Source organism: Oncorhynchus mykiss, chromosome 6 (assembly GCF_057628025.1).
Source record: "Oncorhynchus mykiss isolate SJ-2025 chromosome 6, ASM5762802v1, whole genome shotgun sequence".
Classification (NCBI taxonomy): Eukaryota; Metazoa; Chordata; class Actinopteri; order Salmoniformes; family Salmonidae; genus Oncorhynchus; species Oncorhynchus mykiss.
Window position 1 is genome coordinate 66,854,982 of NC_143027.1, and position 20,945 is coordinate 66,875,926.

The 20,945-nt window shown below is 45.5% G+C and overlaps 1 protein-coding gene across 5 annotated transcripts in view; it reads right to left on the minus strand.

Moving 5' to 3' along the window:
• Positions 1 to 20,945, minus strand: part of LOC110526399 (zinc finger homeobox protein 3) — a 170,058-nt gene that overhangs the window by 13,570 nt on the left and 135,543 nt on the right. For 3 of the 5 annotated variants that reach the window (XM_036980760.2, XM_090239352.1, XM_036980762.2), the window contains 4 exons: positions 17,962 to 18,069; positions 5,788 to 5,927; positions 4,963 to 5,163; positions 245 to 371 (listed from right to left, as the gene is read on the minus strand). In XM_036980760.2, the coding sequence (XP_036836655.2) occupies positions 245 to 371; positions 4,963 to 5,163; positions 5,788 to 5,927; positions 17,962 to 18,069 (576 nt within the window). The remainder of the gene's footprint in view (positions 1 to 244; positions 372 to 4,962; positions 5,164 to 5,787; positions 5,928 to 17,961; positions 18,070 to 20,945) is intronic. The other 2 variants (XM_036980763.2, XM_036980761.2) reach the window with 1 other exon arrangement.

Here is a 20,945-nt window from a genome sequence, read left to right on the forward strand (position 1 = left end):
ACGCATGTATCATTTCAGAATCACCAGGAAGGGGGAGGTTGCAACACACAGAAGTAATAACTAATTCAGACTCCTGCAGATGCAGGAATCATTATTTTTCCTTTGTTGTCAATGACAGCCTTGGCATGATCCCCTACATTTTCAATACATTTTCCAAAAGGAGAACCGTACCATCGCTATCCTTCACATATAAATGAAAGGAGGGACAATTAAAGCACAGGAAAATACATGGTGCTATACTGACCGGCTTGTTTCTTGATATCTTCAGAGCTGGAGTTAGACGTGGCCTGTGGGGTGCTGCTTTGTGCCTCTCTATCTGGGCCTGGTACTGGTATGAACATGCTTTCTGGCAGAACCTCTGATGCCGTCACCTGGAAAATCAAACACAAGACACGTCCCATGTTAATTACTGTGTGGTCCTATTATACAACTGAGTTTCTGTAAGCTCACAAAAATATGATGTTATTATATATTCTTTCCATTTAAAACTGCACACATATTTTCCAGATGGAATTGATAGACATCTTAAAATATCGTGGAAACCCTTGCACAAGGTTTCTGTCTCGCAATCACTCACAAATAATCATATTACTTTTGACTTTATTTGCCATCCCTGGAATTTGCACTTTGATCACTGCTGGTGTTTTGTCATGCGAATGGAAAGTTCTGCTGCAGCCAATTAGTGAGACGGCCTGAAAAGCCTACCTTGGCCAACTGAAAAGCTTATTAGGCCACCTAATTAAATAATTATTCCATGAAAAAAGCGCATCCCATTTCAATGATAAGGACCAGAGCAGACAAGAGGCATTCTGGGTAATACAAGCACTATCAATTTGGGGAAATAGTCTGTGCCTTCCAACCCTGCATAAGTCACAATATAGTGGTTTAATGTCAGTTACGTTAGAGTTATTTCAGGTGCGTTAAGAATACAAAATTGGAGCTACTATGGATAAATCCAAACATGAACAGGTTCAATAAAGATTTCTGAAGAAATACGCAAAGAAATTATGTTTCAGGAGGAATGCTATGCATTTTCCCACTATACAATGGTTTAATTTGTTTCTACCATTTTAATTAGAACATTTCAAGGAGCAATGAATATTGATTAAAAAACTGCAGAGAAGCGGCCAGGTTTTCTTTGCTCTCAAAAGGTTGAAGTCAATCATGGGTGAATGACAGCCACCTCCCTCCATATTATCTCCCCCCACCCATCCTCCTCTCCCATATCTCCCCCTCATAGCCCCTCTTTCCCCTTACAGAAATGCAACAATTCATCAAATGCACTCATTAAGCGGCTCCTATTTAACAATAATCAGTGATTGAGATTGGAAGAGGCCGGGAGATGAGGCACTGTCTGCTTCACCTTCCTTCAATTAACTCCCCAAACAGAATAATCAGCCTCACTCCCCACGCTGCATTTCAATTCACAGTACCCCAACACACCCCACCCCTCTCCCTATTCCCCACCCCTCTCCCTACAGTCCCTCCCCACCCCTCTCCCTACAGTCCCTCCCCACCCCTCTCCCAACTCCCCACAGTCTTTCCCCAACCCTCTCCGTGCCTCTATTAATCCTCTATTTCCATTTCAGGTTCTCCTTACTGCAGTGGACCACCCTTCTTCTCTCCTATCACCCCATAATGGTCATCCTGGCTTTGGCTCTTTACTTAAATGTGTGTATGATAACATCAAACGAGGCTATACAAAATGAAAAGGAACAATCTAATTCAAATAGCTGTTTTGACCTTTACTATCTAACACAATATTAATATTCTTCAAAAATAATCAGTCAAATCTTATCAACATATATTTAACCTTAAGTCACCAGGAGTAATGTATAAAGGCATAACGGATTCACCTAGTCTTATGAAACATAAAATAAACTGTTAACGACATTTGTGTGTGCCTTTGGTCTGGCCTGTGCTTCTAAAAGGAACACACTCTCTGTCAGTCTGCAACTGGCAGTGTGTACTGCAAATAGTGACAATGAGGACATGTCTGTGAACACAGCATGGCACACAGCTCCAAACAGGCCCACTCTAGTCTTTCACAAGGCAGAGTCCTCCTCAAGCAACAGCGGGTTTGCATAGGGCCCCGGGGTTAAGTGGAACAGTAAACATTCTCGAGTCCATCACTGTGCGATTAGTCTCATCAGAAATTCACTGGAAAATATTCAGATACTTTCTGTTTTCTTCTCCCTTCTCTCTCTCTCTCTCTCCTCCAAACAGAGAGTGGCAAATTAATGCAACCAGCATGGAGAATACCACAAATACAAAGCACAGCAGCGATTTACATTACAAAGTGGACTGTTTCTAGACAACTGCTTCATTAGACGACGAGAGGCAAGAGCAGAGAGTATCCCAAGGTCACTTTTAATTTGGACCGCCTAATTGGCAAACATAGTTCAAAATGGCTATCATCTAGCCAGACTCAGAATTAATGAAGCACAATTATTTTCATTACCCCTATCTTAGACAGACAGAAAATGAGACATAGAATGAGAGAGGGAGGGGAGGAGAGAGGAAGAGAGGGGGCGAGAGAGGAGAGAGAGAGGGAGGGGTAATGGAAGGATGGGGCTGCAGAAGGGAGAGAGAGAGAGAGAGAGAGAGAGAGAGAGAGAGAGAGAGAGAGAGAGAGAGAACATGGTGGACAAAATTGAAGACTGAGAGAGTGTGTGCATCTTTATGCATGGTCGACATGAAATAAAAGTCTCCTATTTCAGAATTCATTAGGCTCGTCTGCTACACGTGAAAAAAATAGAGTACCGTTCCATCTATATCCACCAGTAGAAATAAAAAAAAAGGTACTGGTTTTAATGTGCATTATATTACCTTTGGTTCTCTTCCGAGTCTTTGTAGGGGCTCTGTGCATTATTATCTCTATAAAAGATAAATACTGCTGCCTTCTATACTAAAGTGTTCGCCATTTGCTTTCTAGCTGGGCCAGGAAGATGGCTAGGCAGCTAGGTAGAGCACCGTTCTCCTGAATGATTGTCCAGCGAGCAATTCTGTTCCACAGGCAAGAACAAACGTCAACATTTGCACAGTCATAACAGGAAATCAAAAGGAGAAAAAATAAAACCATATTTCCATTTGATGCTGATTAAAACAAAATGAGCCGGGTTATTTCGCTGGGGTAATGTAGCAGAGGTAGACAGAGTCCATGTTGTAAATACTGATATTACATTTGTGTGAGTCTATATCTAACTTCAGAATGTATATTAATGCTTTAGGCTTTACGTTTTTTTGTATCGCTCTGGGTGAAGATAGTTCCTAGATAGTGGTATATGTATGGGAAACGTTAGGGGTGATTGCACAGACTCACAGTCCCTATTGTCTCTTTGTGAAATTGGTGCATTCATTATTCACGTGAGATTTGAGGTTGGCACGCTAGATTAAAGAAATGGTGAATAATAATATTTCCATTGCATGAACTTGCATTTCATTAAAGGGAAAAAAAGTATTAATTCAATTTAAATGAATCTGTGTCACAATAACTTGAATATATTATTAATAAAAGCCTTTGTTTTGAACAGCGCTAAGGTGATCAGACACTGGGTGAATGTCAATGTGCTCCTGAGAATAAATGGACTGGGAGGTAAGAGAGCAGCTCATCTAGCAAACAACAGACTTTCCTGTCTCTCTCTCCCCCCTCACTATCTCAACTGACTACGATAAAAATTAGACCGAAAAAAGGGCTCATTGACCATAGGCACATTAGACAACGCCACATTAGAATATGGCTAAAGCATCTGAACCTAACCCCCATAACATTTGACTGGCAGTGAGTCAATGGGATGCCTTGGAGCCATTTCACAATTAACAGTTTCCTTTGTATTTTGATAAAGCTTCAAATGTCATCAATTTGGAAGAGAGAAGACTGGAGAGACATGCTCCATTACAAACAGCCAGCCAGGCAGGCAGGGTGAGTAACAGTCATCTCTGGGCTGCAGAGAAGAGACACAGCTAAGGCCTCCATTGGTCCTTGACCTGATGGGGCCCAGCCAGCCTGCCTACATTGCCTTTTGTGTACAGACATACGCTACATGCGCTAAGCTCACACACACAGAGAAACAAAAAGGCTGTGCGTATTCCCATGGCCTCTTCATCACTTCCCACAGAGAAAATAAATGAATAAACAGACACAATGGTTAATATAAATGTGGTAAAGGATGTATACTGTACAGGATGGGCTGAGCTGGGTATTAAAGGCTAGGTGGCAGAGCCATGACATCCTGTGTTGTGCTTTCCTCTCAACGTATTCAGTGTGTTTAAAAAGGCCCTTGAAAAAAAGATGTCATGAAGTCCCCATTGCAATCCAGTGGCCATGGATTAGGAGGATAACAGTAATCAATGTACACATCTCAGAAGCAGGCGCCTACCTGTAACTTCACAAACAGAAACCCCACAATGCACCAGAAGAAAGGGAAGGAAAACCCAGCAAGAGGATTACGGACTGAACTACCTTGAACATCTCAGAACCATTTACAGCTGTTTAGCTTATAAAACACCATATTTGTATTTGTACAATAGCTAATGTGTGGTGAGCCTTCTGGTATTAAATGGTTGCAGTACATCACCCAAGTGGGTGGAAGAGATGATTTCCCACCTTACTATGTAAAGCTCTTTGAGCACCTACTGTAGGTGGAAAGGCACTATATAAATGCAATCAATTATTATCATTATTATTACAACAACAATTGTGTTCACCCTATTTTACAGAGATGGATTTGTGCAGGAGGCTTGGCATTGATATTTTAGGATGGTTTCGTTTAGCTTGAGGGGGATGTGCATTCCCTGTTATAATTGAGCTGACTATTGGTATGTAATAGCATTGCAGGGGCCATGGTTAAATATTTCTAAAGAATACAGTACCTAAGGATGAATGTATACACATACTGTATCCACAATCCACACAGGCGCACGCACGAACACACCCTAACACACACAAACACACACACGTACCGTGGCGATGAGCTTTTCCACGCAGTCGGGCGCCACGCTGTGGAGGTGTGTGAGGTGGAACTGCAGATGGATCTTGTTGTTCAGCATGTCCTGGCAGAGCGGGCAGCGGAACATGGGCTGGACAGAGTGCTGCGTCATCACGTGCATTCTCAGGCGGTTCAGGTCCGTGTTGCTGAACTTGCAGTAGGGACATTGGTACATCTGGAGGAGAGGAGGAAAGGGGGGAGAGAGGAGGAGAGGGGGGAGAGAGGAGGAGAGGGGGGAGAGAGGAGCACGGGGAGGTTAATGAAGTGAGAAGGAGAGCTGTAGGTCTGCTTTGTGAGAGAGAGGAACTGGAATGGGAGGATGAATGGAGGAGTATTGCCCCCTGTGTCTCCAGGCAGGTCCCTCTGATCATGGACCACTAGGCAATACGGAGAGCAGCAGTCCTGGCACACACTTCAAAGCTCTCTCATCTGTCAAATACTATATTGATTTTCCACCTTTTGCACAATTAGCAATGCAACTGCAGCAGGAAAGCAAAACTCATTTTAAGGAGATTTCCAAAAAATCATGCATAATGCAAAAAGGCCCGTCTTTATTCAAATGTCTTTAAGAAAAATGCTTAGAAGTAGCTACATCTTTACATTCCTTTTCTCAATGAATGTGTAAGTTTTACTGCTTATAATGAGGGCATGGTAATTGGGGATGGGATAACCTTGAGTTGATTGGCAAGTTCAAATAGTTAGAATAGTGAGTCTTAATATGACCATCCTCTATAAACCAACTTCTGGAAGTGGCAGCAGGCTGTGTGTTAAAGATAGAGCAGAAGGAGTGGGCTGTTACCTGCTCCGCAGCAGCACTCTTCTCAGCCGTCCTGGGACGCTTGGAGGAGAGGGGGCTGCCTGTGGCCCCTGACCGTGAGGAGGGCCTCTTAGAGGGGTTCGGGGAGTCTGTCTGGTCCCTCTCTGACTGGCTGGATCCTGCTGCACGCACACACACGCACGCGCACACACGCATGCACACACGCACACACACGCGCGCGCGCACACACACACACACACACACACACACACACACACACACACACACACACACACACACACACACACACACACACACACACACACACACAGAGGGGCAAAGAAGAGAAGCAGACTCATCAAAGCAAGGTGAAGACTTGGCAGCCAGAGAACAAGTCAATCAATAAGTGTGGATAAAGGGCTTTGAAATGTCTTTCTTCAATGTGATATAACCGCATTTAATGGGACTTGGGCAGGGAAGCAGTTGATCAGCCAACCCACAGCTCCCCGTCCAAACCACCAGTCTGTATACTTCTCCTCCCATGCCAATGCAGCAACACACAGCTCCACATCCAAACCACCAGTCTGTATACTTCTCCTCCCATGCCAATGCAGCAACACACAGCTCCACATCCAAACCACCAGTCTGTATACTTCTCCTCCCATGCCAATGCAGCAACACACAGCTCCACATCCAAACCACCAGTCTGTATACTTCTCCTCCCATGCCAATGCAGCAACACACAGCTCCACATCCAAACCACCAGTCTGTATACTTCTCCTCCCATGCCAATGCAGCAACACACAGTACTTTGACGGCCTCTCTCTCCCCATGCTGGATCGTTAGGACACCAGACAGCGCCACATATGGCTAATCAAAACATTAGTTTGCCACATTGTGCAGCTTTAGGTTTCTCTACTTAGTTTCTCCCAGGTACTCTTTTACATCTGCTCTTATACAGGTACCCAGCTCTGACTAACAGAGAGGTGTGTATTCATTCACACCTCTTTTTCTATGGTTCCATTTACACAACTACGATAGAAATAACCCCATCTATAAATAGTTGCATAACATTAGCACAGATTGTTATTGTCTACAATGATAGATGGGTCCCCATTGATACAGTACATCCAATTAGCTAGCAAGAGGGCCTACTATAAGTGAGTGAATCTACTGCCAGACTTTCATCAAGAGGTGTAAACCTCAGCAATTCCCAACTGTATTTTCAATTTCTCCAATTCACACAATTATCAAAACAGACTGTCATGCTAGGCAAGGCCATGTATACTGCTGAGGTGGCTGTGGACTGGTTGCGAAGGGAGCAAGAAATTGGATTTTCACTTTCAAAGCACTCATGACCAATGACCACATAAGCTTGCTCCTCATCAAAATACATTTCAGTTGAAATTGCTACCAAAGAGGGGTGAGGTCCTTGGATTCCTCTGCCAGGAATGAAATAGGAACAGTGACAGAGGAAGGAGAGGTGCAATTTGGCTTGGCAGTTAGAGCTTTAGAAGTTGTGGACCCAATATCCTCTGAAATCCTGCTGGAAACACTGACCTATAGCTTGACCCCGCTTGGGTAAATCCTCCTGCTCTTTGTGCCTACACAGCAAGTGAGTGCCAGTGCAACTCTCGACTTAATTGGAATTTCTGTAACCAGCTAAGCCTCCTCCAGTGGTTTGTGGGTCGGGCCAAGTGGACTGTGACAATGAGAGAGTGGATAGAGAGACTCATTCACACCCCAGCCCCTCACAACCCAACTGTGGGTTCCCCCCTTCACAAACCAACACAGGCACCAGGCTTCACAACCACAACACCCCATTCAGCTCTTAGAAAGAGCAGGAATTTTGAGGAGAAACAAAACTTTTTTCAAAAACTCCCTTGGGGGGTTCAATAGGGAATTAGCCTACTGATTAGTATCCATATGCACCACAGGATGTACAAGACAGCCATGCTTTGTTACACACAGTGGGCTGAAATGTAAAGAGCGGCTAATTGTCAGGTACCTGCCCATCTCAGGCAGGAATACCCCCTCTCTAGTATCACTGCAGACTCCAGTGGGCTCTGCTCTACTAGCCAGCTGAACGTATCACACAGCTAATCCTTTTAATGCAACCTGCAGCAGCATTAACAATGCAGCCAGCCTCTCCTCGCCTCCCGCTCCCTGTCTCTCTCCACTGAGCCAGGCCCCACAACAAGAAGCTTCTGCTCAGCTAACCAGAGAGGAGAGCACTCCCTGTTAGAAAGCCAAAAGAGAGAAAGGGAGAGAAAGAGAGGGAGGTAGACAGACAGAGAGAGAGAGAAATAAAGCCAAACAAAATGGGAGCGGCAAACAGAAAAGAATCACAGCTGAGTAAAAATACTCAGCTAAGCCGGCGCTCGTAAAGGAGCTAAATCCACACGGAGCCGGCGTGGGGGAGCCAGAGCACCACAGTGCCCCGCCGCCAGCGGAAAGAATTCACTGTGAAACTTAAGGAGGTGTCTTGCTGGCCCTTAACAAGGCCATAAAGAGTTAAATTTGGCCTGATTTGTACAGTCCTGGAAGGGCAAATTGAGAACAGGGGGCATTGGGAAGGGGGCGAGGGGGAGAGGGGGGGTCAGGTTAAGCAGGGCTGACCACGCTCCTGCTCCAGACATTAAAATGTCAGCTCCAATCAGGCCGGGGGCAGCTGAGCTGATTACCCAGTGGGGGCCCTGCCTTGGCTTTTCTCAGAGCAGCCTGCTAGATCTCCCAGAGACACTGGGATCGGCCAGGGAGGCCCTATTTGGTCCAGTCAGACACAATCCCATTAAACACATCAACCAATAAACAAAGGAAATGTTAAACAAAGGCACCTCCCCATTCCCTGACATTAACCTCTCAGTCATGAACTGTCCTCACCACTTCCTCCTCCACTTCACTACACTTCACTGCCTCTTCACTCACTGCCCCCTGTCCTCACTCCTCCTCTCTCCCTATTTCTCTTTCCTGGCCCACTCACTCTCTGGTGGTAGTCCCCCCCTCGTGTTAACATACTATGAGGTAAGCCCTCCTACCAGATCAGGTCCTTGCTGCCTTGCTAAGCGGTTAGTTGTCTCAGAAATAACTGCTCACTATCAGGGTGGAAATCAGGCCCATAAATGCCCATATGTGGCCAGGCCTTCAGTACAAGGCAAACAGCTGGAGAAGGGGAAGCAGCTGAAGCCTGCTCTGCTCTGAGAGAGGCAGCGTTACTGGACAATAGTCTTCAATGAGGCTGATATGATCAATCAGGCCAGAGTATTGGACAACATAATGCATGGGCTATGGAGTGGCGAGGCCAACACACTTAATACCTATATTGAACAACACACAAGAAGCCCTCAAACAACAACCAGCAGCTGCTTGGGTCTACCAGTGTATAATGTATGTAGATGTACATTTACAGTGTGTTTGAGTGTGTGTGTTTCCGTGTGTGTGTGCATGTGTGCGTGTGTGTGCGTGTGCGTGTGTGTGTGTGTGTGTGTGTGTGTGTGTGTGTGTGTGTGTGTGTGTGTGTGTGTGTGTGTGTGTGAGAGAGAGAGAGAGTCAGAGAGCGGGGTGGGAAGGCTTGTTCAGGGCACAGCCTTACCTTGTCACGGCATGTTAGGAGTCCATAAATCTGATCAATCGCTCTCTCCTAAGAATCCAAAATCCCACTCCTGCCACCAGCCCTGTGACTAAAGTCCAGCTACCGTATCCTGTTTTCGTTGTCAAGTGAAGAGGGAAAAAAGAGAGACCAAAACAGAGCGAGCCTGGGAACATACCGGAACGAAAAGGAGGCTGATAAAAACAGAGGGTGAGGGGATTTTAGCAGCGTGTGAGGTCTGAGCGTGGCATGGTTGGGCTTGTATCAGAACATGGCCGAGCATCGGGGCCGACCAGATCCATTAACAGGGGCTAGAAGCAGAACATTGGCTCCTGATGGAAGGGTCTCTGCCTCCTCCAGGACCCACACTGTAATTCATGTGCACTGGGCTCAGCACACAGCCACATTCTGGCTATGAAAGGCAAAATAAAGGCATTGGGTTCAGTTGGAGGGAAAGCGTACAGTAAGGTGAATTCTATTGCTCTCTAAAGTCCCGCTTCTTTTGGCCTGCCCTTGGGAGGCAATTTGAAGTTTAATATGCCGCATAAAATAGCAATCAAGGATATCAAGTTCCTTAATATTCAAATATCGCTGTCTCTCCTTGTCAAATTACCATTGGAGGACATTCTGAGCTGTGCTTTCATATATGGAGTCCCTTTGTGACCTTGTCCTGGAACTGTCTGTGTAGCTCACCTGTAATAGGGTGTGAATCAGTTTGTCATCAGAGGGGCTCATCTTTATGGCTTCATCCATACATGTGGATCACTATGGGGCTTCCCCAGTGACCTCTCTGACTGAGAGGACCCTGTGTGTGACCCTGACCTCTCCTCTCCGCTCATTACACACCCGCCTCACATCCAGCCCAAACCAACTCTGACAGATACACAGAGTGGACTTTCATCTGAGAGCACAAAAGGTATAGCAGGAGGGAAAGAACCCTTAAGAGTCAATTAGGTGATTATTAATTCATGGGCCTTTTCCGTAAACCAGGGGCTTTTGTGCTGTTGAGTCCCGTAAGTGAATTGGACTTTGGCACCTTGTCTCACCTCCCTGGGCTGCACTACTCAGGCTGCAGCGAGGGGGCTGTCAGCACACAGCCTGGTCTCTGTAGCAATCACAGCCTTGCTGTGCTTTCAAGGGGGGAAAAAGATGGCAGCTGGAGTGAGTGACCGACACAAGCCAGGCTGAATTAACACAACAGGTCTTCTGCCATTGAAATCTTTGAGGAATGCAATCACAGCTGCTATTGTGTCATTGATCTGCCTCTACGTCCTTGGGAAGGGATATTCCACGAGTTGGAGCTAACAGGATGGAGAGGAGAGGAGAGGAGAGGAGGAAAGGGGGAGAGAATGATTTCCTGTGGCGGGTGTCTGGGTCTGGGATGGTAGGCCTGATGGTGCCCTCTTCCCTCACCACTGGCTGAAGAAGCCTGACCTTCAGTATGGATACTGTCCCTCAGGAGGCCAGGGAAAAGGATGCATGTGGTCACTAGCTCCTCAGTCTCCTCCCCTCCTACCGACTGGCCCTATCCTGTCTGCAGACCCAGCTCTGCCTCGGAACCCAGAAGCCTCCGGTCGTAAAAACATAAGCCATAGTTTAGGCTCCGATGGAGCCGGGCCATATGGCCCTACTGCCTGATACCCACCACTCTGCCCTGGGCCCAGGCCCAGCCGCTTCCTACCCACAACCACCCCTCTCACAATCCCTTCCCACAATGGCCTGATCATTCAGGGACAGACTCACAACCATCTACTGTACTGGAACTCCCTCCATCCCGTCTCCTCCTCACCCCCTCCCCACTAACCCTCCTCCCACTCCACACTTCACAGGGCCAAATTACTAAAGCTCTCTCTCCCCATGTCCCTCTGCTCTTCACTCGCCTCTAGTCCCTCAGCAATTTAACCATTAATATGGAGAAGCAGGTTCAACTCCCCAGTGCTACAAGTCATTCACTTTTAATGCATATGCTAACAATAACTGAATATTATCTCTCTTTTCCCCTCCCCTTTCTGCCTGTCTTTTTTAATCTACAGGCCATGTTAGAGCCCTGAGCGACAAAGGGCTATATTCCACTTCACCTCATATTTCTCAGGTAATTACTCTGTATCAATTAATTTCAAATAAAGAAAATTACAACCAAAGCATTACGCCAAAGCGACTCTATATTGAGGCTCATCATTCCTCAGTATCCTTGGTGGATAACCCTGACTTTTATTAAATGAAAAACCAGCTCCACACTGCATGGGAAAAGAAGAGAGTGGTTTATATTGGCCTACAGGCATGACTGCAACAAAGACACAGTTAAAATGAAGAAATTAAAAGGAGCTAGTAATTAGTGTCCGCGTTATTAATCTTCAGGCCACTGAGCAGCCGGCTGACATGGCGTTCACCTTTAAAGGACACTCCTCCCCGCCCACCAGGCCGGCAAAGAGGCGGTAGCAGCAGCAACATGGCTGGCCCATAACACTATAGCAATAAAACTCAAACACTGATCTTCCAGGGAGTTGGCTCACAAACAAGGACAGTTTATGGTCTATAATCTTCAAAGACAAAAGGAATTATAATTTGAGGGGTGACAAGCAGTCAAAGGACATGATATGAATATGTTTTAAAAAAATCTGCTCTCCTCTGACTTCATGGGATAACAGTTGCACATTATTAGAACTCAAGGGAGACCATTGGTATAATACATTCCTTAGGCTGAACTGTTCAAAAATATGAAAATATGAGATATAAAAAATAATGAGCACTGTCCATTGCTAACCTTACCCTACTGGCCAGCACAGCATTTCTGACAACTCATGAGACTATTACTAAAACTAGAGGTGAAAGCTACCACATCCCCATATGTGTGTGTTCCAGTGTGAGCCACACACCACTCCCAAGACCAGAAAGCACAAGCTTTCAGCCTGCAGTATCACTCCTCTGCATCCAGGGGTTGCTAATGTTCACTGCACTGACAGAGATGCATCCGTCGTCTAATTTCCCTTCACTCACACACATACACACACCCAAATCTACACAAACAAACAAACCCACACCTGCATACACACGTACATAAACAAGCATGCAAGCAAGCACACACACTCACAACCATACACACACTCACAACCATACACACACTCACAGCACCGGGCTCCTCCACACTCATCCAATCACAGAGATTCATAGGTAAAAGTAAATATTTAAGGGAAAAGAGATGGGACCAATTTGGTTGGGTGCTCTGCCGGTGACAGAATGCGGATGACCCCGCGCTGTAATATCATTTCCCCCTCCCTCGCTCCAGCTCCCATCATTTGAAAGTCAGGAAGGGGGTATGAGAGGAATTATTCATAAACCTCAATTGCAGAAGATTGCAACCCCCTCTCCCTCCCCACACACACACACTGCACCCTTCCCTCCCATTTCTCCATATAGACCACCTCAATACAAACCCTTCCCATACATTTATGTTAAGCATGTCAAATCATATTGTGGCCATTCCTCCTAGCCCTTAAGTGTATTAACAATCCCTCTTTCCTCTGTCTGCCCCCCCCCCCCCCCCCCCCGTCCTCTCCCCTCCTCCTCTACCTTTCTCCTACCTCCATCCCTGTGTATTCAGCTCCTGCATTAATACTGTCCTGCTCTAATCTAGGTACAGCTCCCCTTGCCTTCCGGAGCAGAACCCCTCCATTTCACTAATGCTGCCTCAGCTAGGTGAACAAGGCGTGAGTAGAAGGGGAGCAAGGCTCGGGGCTGGCCATTTATAAATATTTATACATCAGACAGCGGCACGCCATCAGACAGCGGCACGCCATCAGACAGCGGCACGCCATCAGACAGCGGGACGCCATCAGACAGCGGGACGCCATCAGACAGCGGCACGCCATCAGACAGCGGCACGCCATCAGACAGCGGCACGCCATCAGACAGCGGGAGACGGAGCACTTTTCAGACAGTCTTTTAAAACACAGGTTAGCTCAGTCCCTCACAGTCTGGTCCAACAAACAGCATCGGTGTGTTGTCTGCCTTCTCAGACACCCTGAGACAATCATCAGCCGCAACAAGCATGCCTCTGTTTACCAAATGCATTCTGTGTTCCTCTGTGCTGTTGTTCGTACAGGGTTACAGTGGGTCTCTGTATAGGCACTGTGTCCATCAATCATACAAACATAGAGGAGAAAAAGCGACCTTCCATTAAACTAGCGCACCCGTCTCCTTTCTCAGCTGACAACACAGCCGTCCCCCCATCCCTCCACCCCTCCACCTTATCCACCCACCTACCTCTTCACTGACAACACAGCCGTCCCCCCATCCCTCCACCCCTCCACCTTATCCACCCACCCACCTCTTCACTGACAACACAGCTGTCCCCCCATCCCTCCACCCCTCCACCTTATCCACCCACCCACCTCTTTACTGACAACACAGCCGTCCCCCCATCCCTCCACCCCTCCACCTTATCCACCCACCTCTTCACTGACAACACAGCCGTCCCCCCATCCCTCCACCCCTCCACCTTATCCATCCACCCACCTCTTCACTGACAACACAGCCGTCCCCCCATCCCTCCACCCCTCCACCTTATCCACCCACCCACCTCTTCACTGACAACACAGCCGTCCCCCCATCCCTCCACCCCTCCACCTTATCCACCCACCCGCCTCTTCACTGACAACACAGCCGTCCCCTCATCCCTCCACCCCTCCACCTTATCCACCCACCCACCTCTTCACTGACAACACAGCCGTCCCCCCATCCCTCCACCCCTCCACCTTATCCACCCACCTCTTCACTGACAACACAGCCGTCCCCCCATCCCTCCACCCCTCCACCTTATCCACCCACCCACCTCTTCACTGACAACACAGCCGTCCCCCCATCCCTCCACCCCTCCACCTTATCCACCCACCTCTTCACTGACAACACAGCCGTCCCCCCATCCCTCCACCCCTCCACCTTATCCACCCACCCACCTCTTCACTGACAACACAGCCGTCCCCCCATCCCTCCACCCCTCCACCTTATCCACCCACCCACCTCTTCACTGACAACACAGCCGTCCCCCCATCCCTCCACCCCTCCACCTTATCCACCCACCCACCTCTTCACTGACAACACAGCCGTCCCCCCATCCCTCCACCCCTCCACCTTATCCACCCACCCACCTCTTCACTGACAACAGAGCCGTCCCCCCATCCCTCCACCACTCCACCTTATCCACCCACCCACCTCTTCACTGACATCAAACAGAAACCCAGACCTGGTTTCCTAATGCACATGCTATTTTTAACTAAGCGGTTCTAATAAGCTGCTGGGAAGCTGTACATTTTTCATATGCAAAAGCACATCTTTCCTTTGTGAAAACACAGAAACACACTTATTTGGTGATTAGTGACTGACAGAGGGGAGGAAAGGAATTGAATATGCTTGTATCAAATGGCATGCCTTTCAAAAAGCAGGAATGCTAATGCGAGGACTCTTCCTGAGCACCACAGGTATGAGTGAATTATTAATCGCTTGGCTCATTTTAATGCTTTTTAAAGTGCTATATTTTGATGTGTTAAAATGTACTTTTAGCCATTTTTCAGGCACATGCATATCATTATTTCTCCCATCAAAGAGGAGCGTCACCCTTTCAAAGAGCACAAACAACTAATTTAAAATAAAAGTTAGAATATCAAAGACCTTTTTACAAAGATGGGTCTGGATTGTTTTCCAGCTTTTAACCTCACTAATGTAAATGAAGACATCAGAACTCTAACCATCCCCCAGGTCCAGGATGGAGCTGGTCTAGTTAAAATGCCATCTCTCACTCTGCCTGCTAGTCTGTGATGTTGGCTTTCATTACCACAACTCTGTCTATTGGATGGGAGGAGATTACAAGAAATCCCCCTACTCGCTTCCATCCTTGTCTGACAACATGAAACAAATAGCTAGATCAAAACTAATTACTGATAATACTTATTCCCTTTTCTACTTCATAACAGTAAAAACTCAAAGTATAAAAAGGACCTTCCATTAACCCAGTGGGTTAATGGAAGGGTCCAGAGACCCATGCTGTATTATACTGTTCCACAGTACTCCAGCATACTGTGTGTTAAATGGACAAGCATGCTTCATACATGTGGAGCAGTAGGCCACCAGCCAACAGTGTTTAGATGGATACTTACACAGTATCTATCTCAAAAAGGTGTGTCAACGCTCCAATGGGAAAGCACCTCAGGCCTCAACGCTCCACACACCCCACCAAGAACCAATGGGAAAGCACCTCAGGCCTCAACGCTCCACACACCCCACCAAGAACCAATGGGAAAGCACCTTAGGCCTCAACGCTCTATGGGCTCTCTTTTATTAACAAACCTAACACAATGGTAAACCTAAGGCGGGAGCGCTATAGGTTCAGGGGTGTATCAGAACTATTTTTGCTATTTTCACTATCACAATTATAGGCACACTTGCTGGCGTTGGTGCGAAAGGGCTGGGTTTTGATGAATAAACAAGTTGTGGGTGTGTCGAAGGCTTGGCCCCTCACTGGCCAATCAGAACGTGCTCCCTGGTGAAATATGTGGTTGCTTCAAGTTTTGTATTTACAGTCTTTTATGTATTGCCTTGGAATCAACTCCAATTCCAATGTTAGTCCATTATAGTTTGTTAAATGGCTTACAGAAACGAAATAACAAAATGTAGACCTAACTTTGCTAAATACGTTAACTTGAACCCATTTGCAGTCCACATTGTTTTAAGTAATTGCATGTCTTCAACAGCATTCACACTGATAGAGGGGCTAGGCCTACTGTAAATTACATTATGGCTGAGCATGGACATGCCAAACATTGTCAATAAGCAAGATTCAATTCATTATTGATAAAGCCTGAAAGAGAACAAATAATTTGAGTCAAATTCTAAACAAAACAACAAACTTGTTTTAAATAGGCAATGTCACACTTACAGGCACCATCATTTCTCCCCGCGGGCATATAATAATAAAACAAGGCAGAAAACGGAGGGTTTTATGCACATCCAAAACAGGACCTGCATGGCTATAATGTGGGCCTGCCTACAATGTATAGATAAAAAGGGAATGTCAGCTCACTGTTTTACTCCTCTCAAACTTGATATTTTAGTAAAGATTTGGTGGATTAAGATTAATTTCCAAGCGGTCTCAGGAGACAAACCCTCTATCTGCAGTCTTGACTACTTCGCAATTGCATAGGGAAGGACAAAAAAAAGCCTAATTGACAGGAGGGTAAGGCCATGAAATAAGGAAAAAACAGAATGTTTTTTATGTTTCTAAAGGCACCAAAAGCACATTAGGCTACTCTTGTTCCATGTGCATATGGGCAGTGTGCGTCACGGCTGGATAGGCTGTGTTTTAGCTGTCAAAGTTCATGCCATAAGCAACTGCGTTACCGCTAAAACCAGCTTTTGGTTGGTCTTAAATATCCCTACCAGCACTGAAATCACAACTTTGGATCATGTTTTTAAGGACACGCCTCAAATATTTTCACCCTGCCCATCTGAGCCCAAGCGAACTGATATAAGAAAGGTAAATTGCCGAACCTGGCGTTAGGGCTGAAAAACAAAAAACAACGGCAGTCGAAAATAGAGCCCTATATAGTATACTGCTATTACTAATGACTATTACTGTAACTATTACTAGATTGTTACCTAACTATTATTACTATAACTTCTAACTAATTCTAACAAGGAAGTTTAGAAAATCCCTGGTCTAGGAGTGCTGGTTGGATATCCAGGCCAGACTCCCAAAAGGGCTTGACACAAACCCTAGCTATGCTCTGACGTGAACATGTGGCCAGGGGAGCCAAGCAGTGGGGGGCAGTCACAAACACTTCCTGTCTGTGAACCTCCTCTTCACACTCATACACCCACACACGTTCAGCCTGGACCTGCTGACCTCAACTAGCAGCAGAAATCAGATAAAACATTTCTAATGCACGCTGATGTAAACTAATCACATTAAAAGTTGATAGGATTCACCCTAAAAACCTACAACAAACAATCATGGACTCTCACCAAAACACAGGCCTTTAATCTGCAGGTAACAGTAGGCCTCAGGTTAGAATAGGCCCGAACACTAATGTCTCGCCTCAGCTCAAGCCCCACCTCTCCATGGAACTCAACACCTGCACCTGGCATCTGAAAGCCCATGGAGAGAAATATCCCTATCTGATAACATTTAACACAGGTGTGTGTTTCTGTCACACACGATCAGTGCAGTGCAGGAGGGAGTCATGTCCGTCATATGGGCACACACACGTAGTCGGCCTTGAATTATGCGCCCAGGCCCCTCTCCATAAAATCCACTGACAACTGACAAAACATGAGTCACCTGACCAGATTAGCTCAATTGACAATTTGGCCTAATTCATCAGATAGGATTTGATGAGAGGCGACCTGTCTCCCTCCTACAGTAAGAAACAGAAAGGCCTCTTTTAAAAAGAAACACTACAAACTGATTTGTGGATTTGTAACAGAGCAATATTAAAGGGACTCTGACATTTGTGTAGAATCTGTATAATTATTTGAGAGAAAAGGCCTTCTGTTGAGAACAAATCAGGTGCAATAGCACATGACCCCTGAGGGCAGTGTTGCCTAAATGTGTGCAGTGTAAATATAGGCCTTACCTGTCCCTTTGGTGAGCTCCTTCTCCCCCCCACCTTCTCTGTCTTTGGTTTGGTCCTCCTGTTCTGTGGTGGTCTCACTGGCAGCCTCCACATCCTCGCTCAGCTCTCCTGAAGGGGGAGGAGAGGATGGGATATGTAAATCAACACGCCATCAGAATTGGTGGAAGCACTTAAAGGGACAGCCGCATTTTTTTTCTATAGGAGCTTACAACAATTACATTCGCTGACACGCAGTTAAAAGGTTACCAGACAAAGAGGGCGGGATCTGCGTTCTGCCCTGTGCTGCTTGATCACCATGAGTGCATTTTGACATTTATTTTCATTAAAACAATAAAATTAGTGAAATCATTTTTGTAAATCAAAACAGAGATAGAGGAAATGTAGTATATTTTATCATCTATTTTCTCTGCTGTATTCACACTAATATGAACACATTTAGAAGATAATTACAGTTCATTTGAAAATATAATAATAATAATAATAATAACTATCATGATTTTTTATACAAGCCCCAAAGTTATAGTTCTTCATTTATTCAAGACCATGACACAAATATCTTTATGGCTTCCTCTCTTTAATGCGGACATAAAACTGCAGAAAACCGCACACATGTGGTAGAGACATACACACATGTGGTAGAGACATACACACATTTTCCAAAGCGGTTTGAAGTATGTAGACAGGAAAAATAATTGTGTGAGGAGCGTGTTTCTAGAGAAAGACCTCTCTCTCTCTCTCCCTCTCTCTTTCTCTCGCTCCCTCTTTCTCTTTCTCTCCTTCTCTTTCTCACTCACTTTCTCTCTCTCCACATGCATTTACTGTCCCCAGCTGCAGTCTGCTAGGCTACTTACAAATACAGGGCTCATTTCACCTCTACTTCCTCGCTACTGCGAAATAAAACAACCATAAATATTTAAAACTTTCAGACCGGCAATTCATTAGATTTTTCTACCAAGTCAAATACAGAAATCCCCTGTAATGACCTTAAAAGCCTCAGCTCAATATATCAGCCCATTTAAAAGCATTGAACTCCAAACAATGGATATCTGATAATGCCATCTGTAAGTAACGCAGAGAGGGAAATATGGCAGAAAACTGATAATAAAAAGGGCATCAATCTTCTTTATTTCTCTCCAGTGCCCCCCGAGCAGCCCCTCGGCCTGTTAAGTTTGTTTAAAAGTAGTGCGACTAGCACGCAACAGCATTGATTTGACAACAGTAAACTGGGCCGCAGTCAATAAGGCCTATCAGTTACTACACAAGTCAGCTAATTCTCAGCAAATGTACTTAAATGTTCTTTCGAAAATGCTTCCACTCTCAGGTCTCTACTCTACAGTCTATTGATATATTGACAATGCTACAACAACAGCCACTGAAATATCCTGTTCACATATTCAGCCCTGCAGTCAACACACATCTGATCTGAGCTCACCACTAGACAAGCCACTACGTACACAACTTTTATGGCCTCATATGATCTACTATAGCACTTACACCCCTATACTGTAGTTACCAACTATGTAACCTGGACCGAAACACAGAGCCAAAGTCCCATCAAACTTCACTAGCACAAATAGCCTCTAAAAATGGTTTCTGGATGGAACATTTTGAATCAAATCAAAGATGTACATTTCACTACCAGCACGGTATGGTATTATCTCTATTCATTCATGACTGGCAATCCGTGAAGTACTTCAAACATTTCAATCTCCTTCAGTTCTCATGGTAAATAGATATTTCCTGTGCTTCCATATTCACATGTAAATCAAAGAGAAATGAAAGCTATACGACGAGAGACACATGATAGCGTGTGTAAAGTGATTACACATTTAGATCGGGCTGAAATTGTGATGATAATGTGCTATTGGAGTTCTGCTATCCTAATCACTGATGCACCAAGAGAAACACACTCACTAAAGACAGCAATAATATATAGCTCAATAATAGAATAGAAATGTGCAATCTTCTCACTGAATTAACAAAAGGTTGGATTTAGAGGCCCGAGAAGTGCTTCTTACTGTAAATTGAAGATACCATACAAGCATGCATCATAATTGCAATAACTATAATTATACCAGGTATGATAATAACTACAGCATTGAGGAGATTGTCATTGACAAAGCTTTAACTCAACAGAAAACACCTCTGTGTCATGAGGCAAGAGCAATATCCAGGCATTCCTGACTGTTTCCCAAAGTAAGAAGCCCCTCTCCTCACAACAGAATGATTGGTGTATGGATTATGTTGTTAGACATTACTGCTAGCAGCAGACGGGGATCCTGTGTATAAATGAAGGTATTTAACAGGGATAACTGGCTCCCAGTAAAAAGCACATTTAAGTGATCCCCAGATCCCACTTGCATAAATACATTTTTTCATTATTTTATTATTGACCATGTTTCTATTATGTTTCCAAGGCAACCTGCAAGTTCCGTCCAGCGTAGCCCATCCTGTGCTGGAGAGGCGGTCCTAAACCGTTGCCTGGTAAACCAGAGGAGAGCCGCAGCCTAGCCCCAAAATCCCATCTAACTCCATCCTGCACAAATCCACACAACTCCCGGAGAATTAGAATACCATACAGCCGCACAAGTGCTCAGATTACAAAATAATCCCCAGGTAAATTGTACACCTTTAAAATGGTCTGCATGTCATTCTGAGCTGTCCTACTCTCACAGTGTGTCTAATTCCACACCTCCACACTTCAACATGATTTTTCAGGAACATTGCATTGATCCACAGTCCAGATTTTAACTCTATTCAACCTAACTGAATACATCAGCTGTCACCTCAGCATTCTCCAGGCGGATCTCTAGTGGGACGTGGCAGAGAGAGCTCCCCCCAGCCTCTGCTGCCTGCCTGCCCCCTCTCGCTCACACTTCTTCATTTTGGTTTTTAATCAAGATGTATGACACTTCCGCCACACACCACACAGTAACCTCCCATAAATGAATGTAGAAATGCAGACATTTAAATCCACGAGTGGC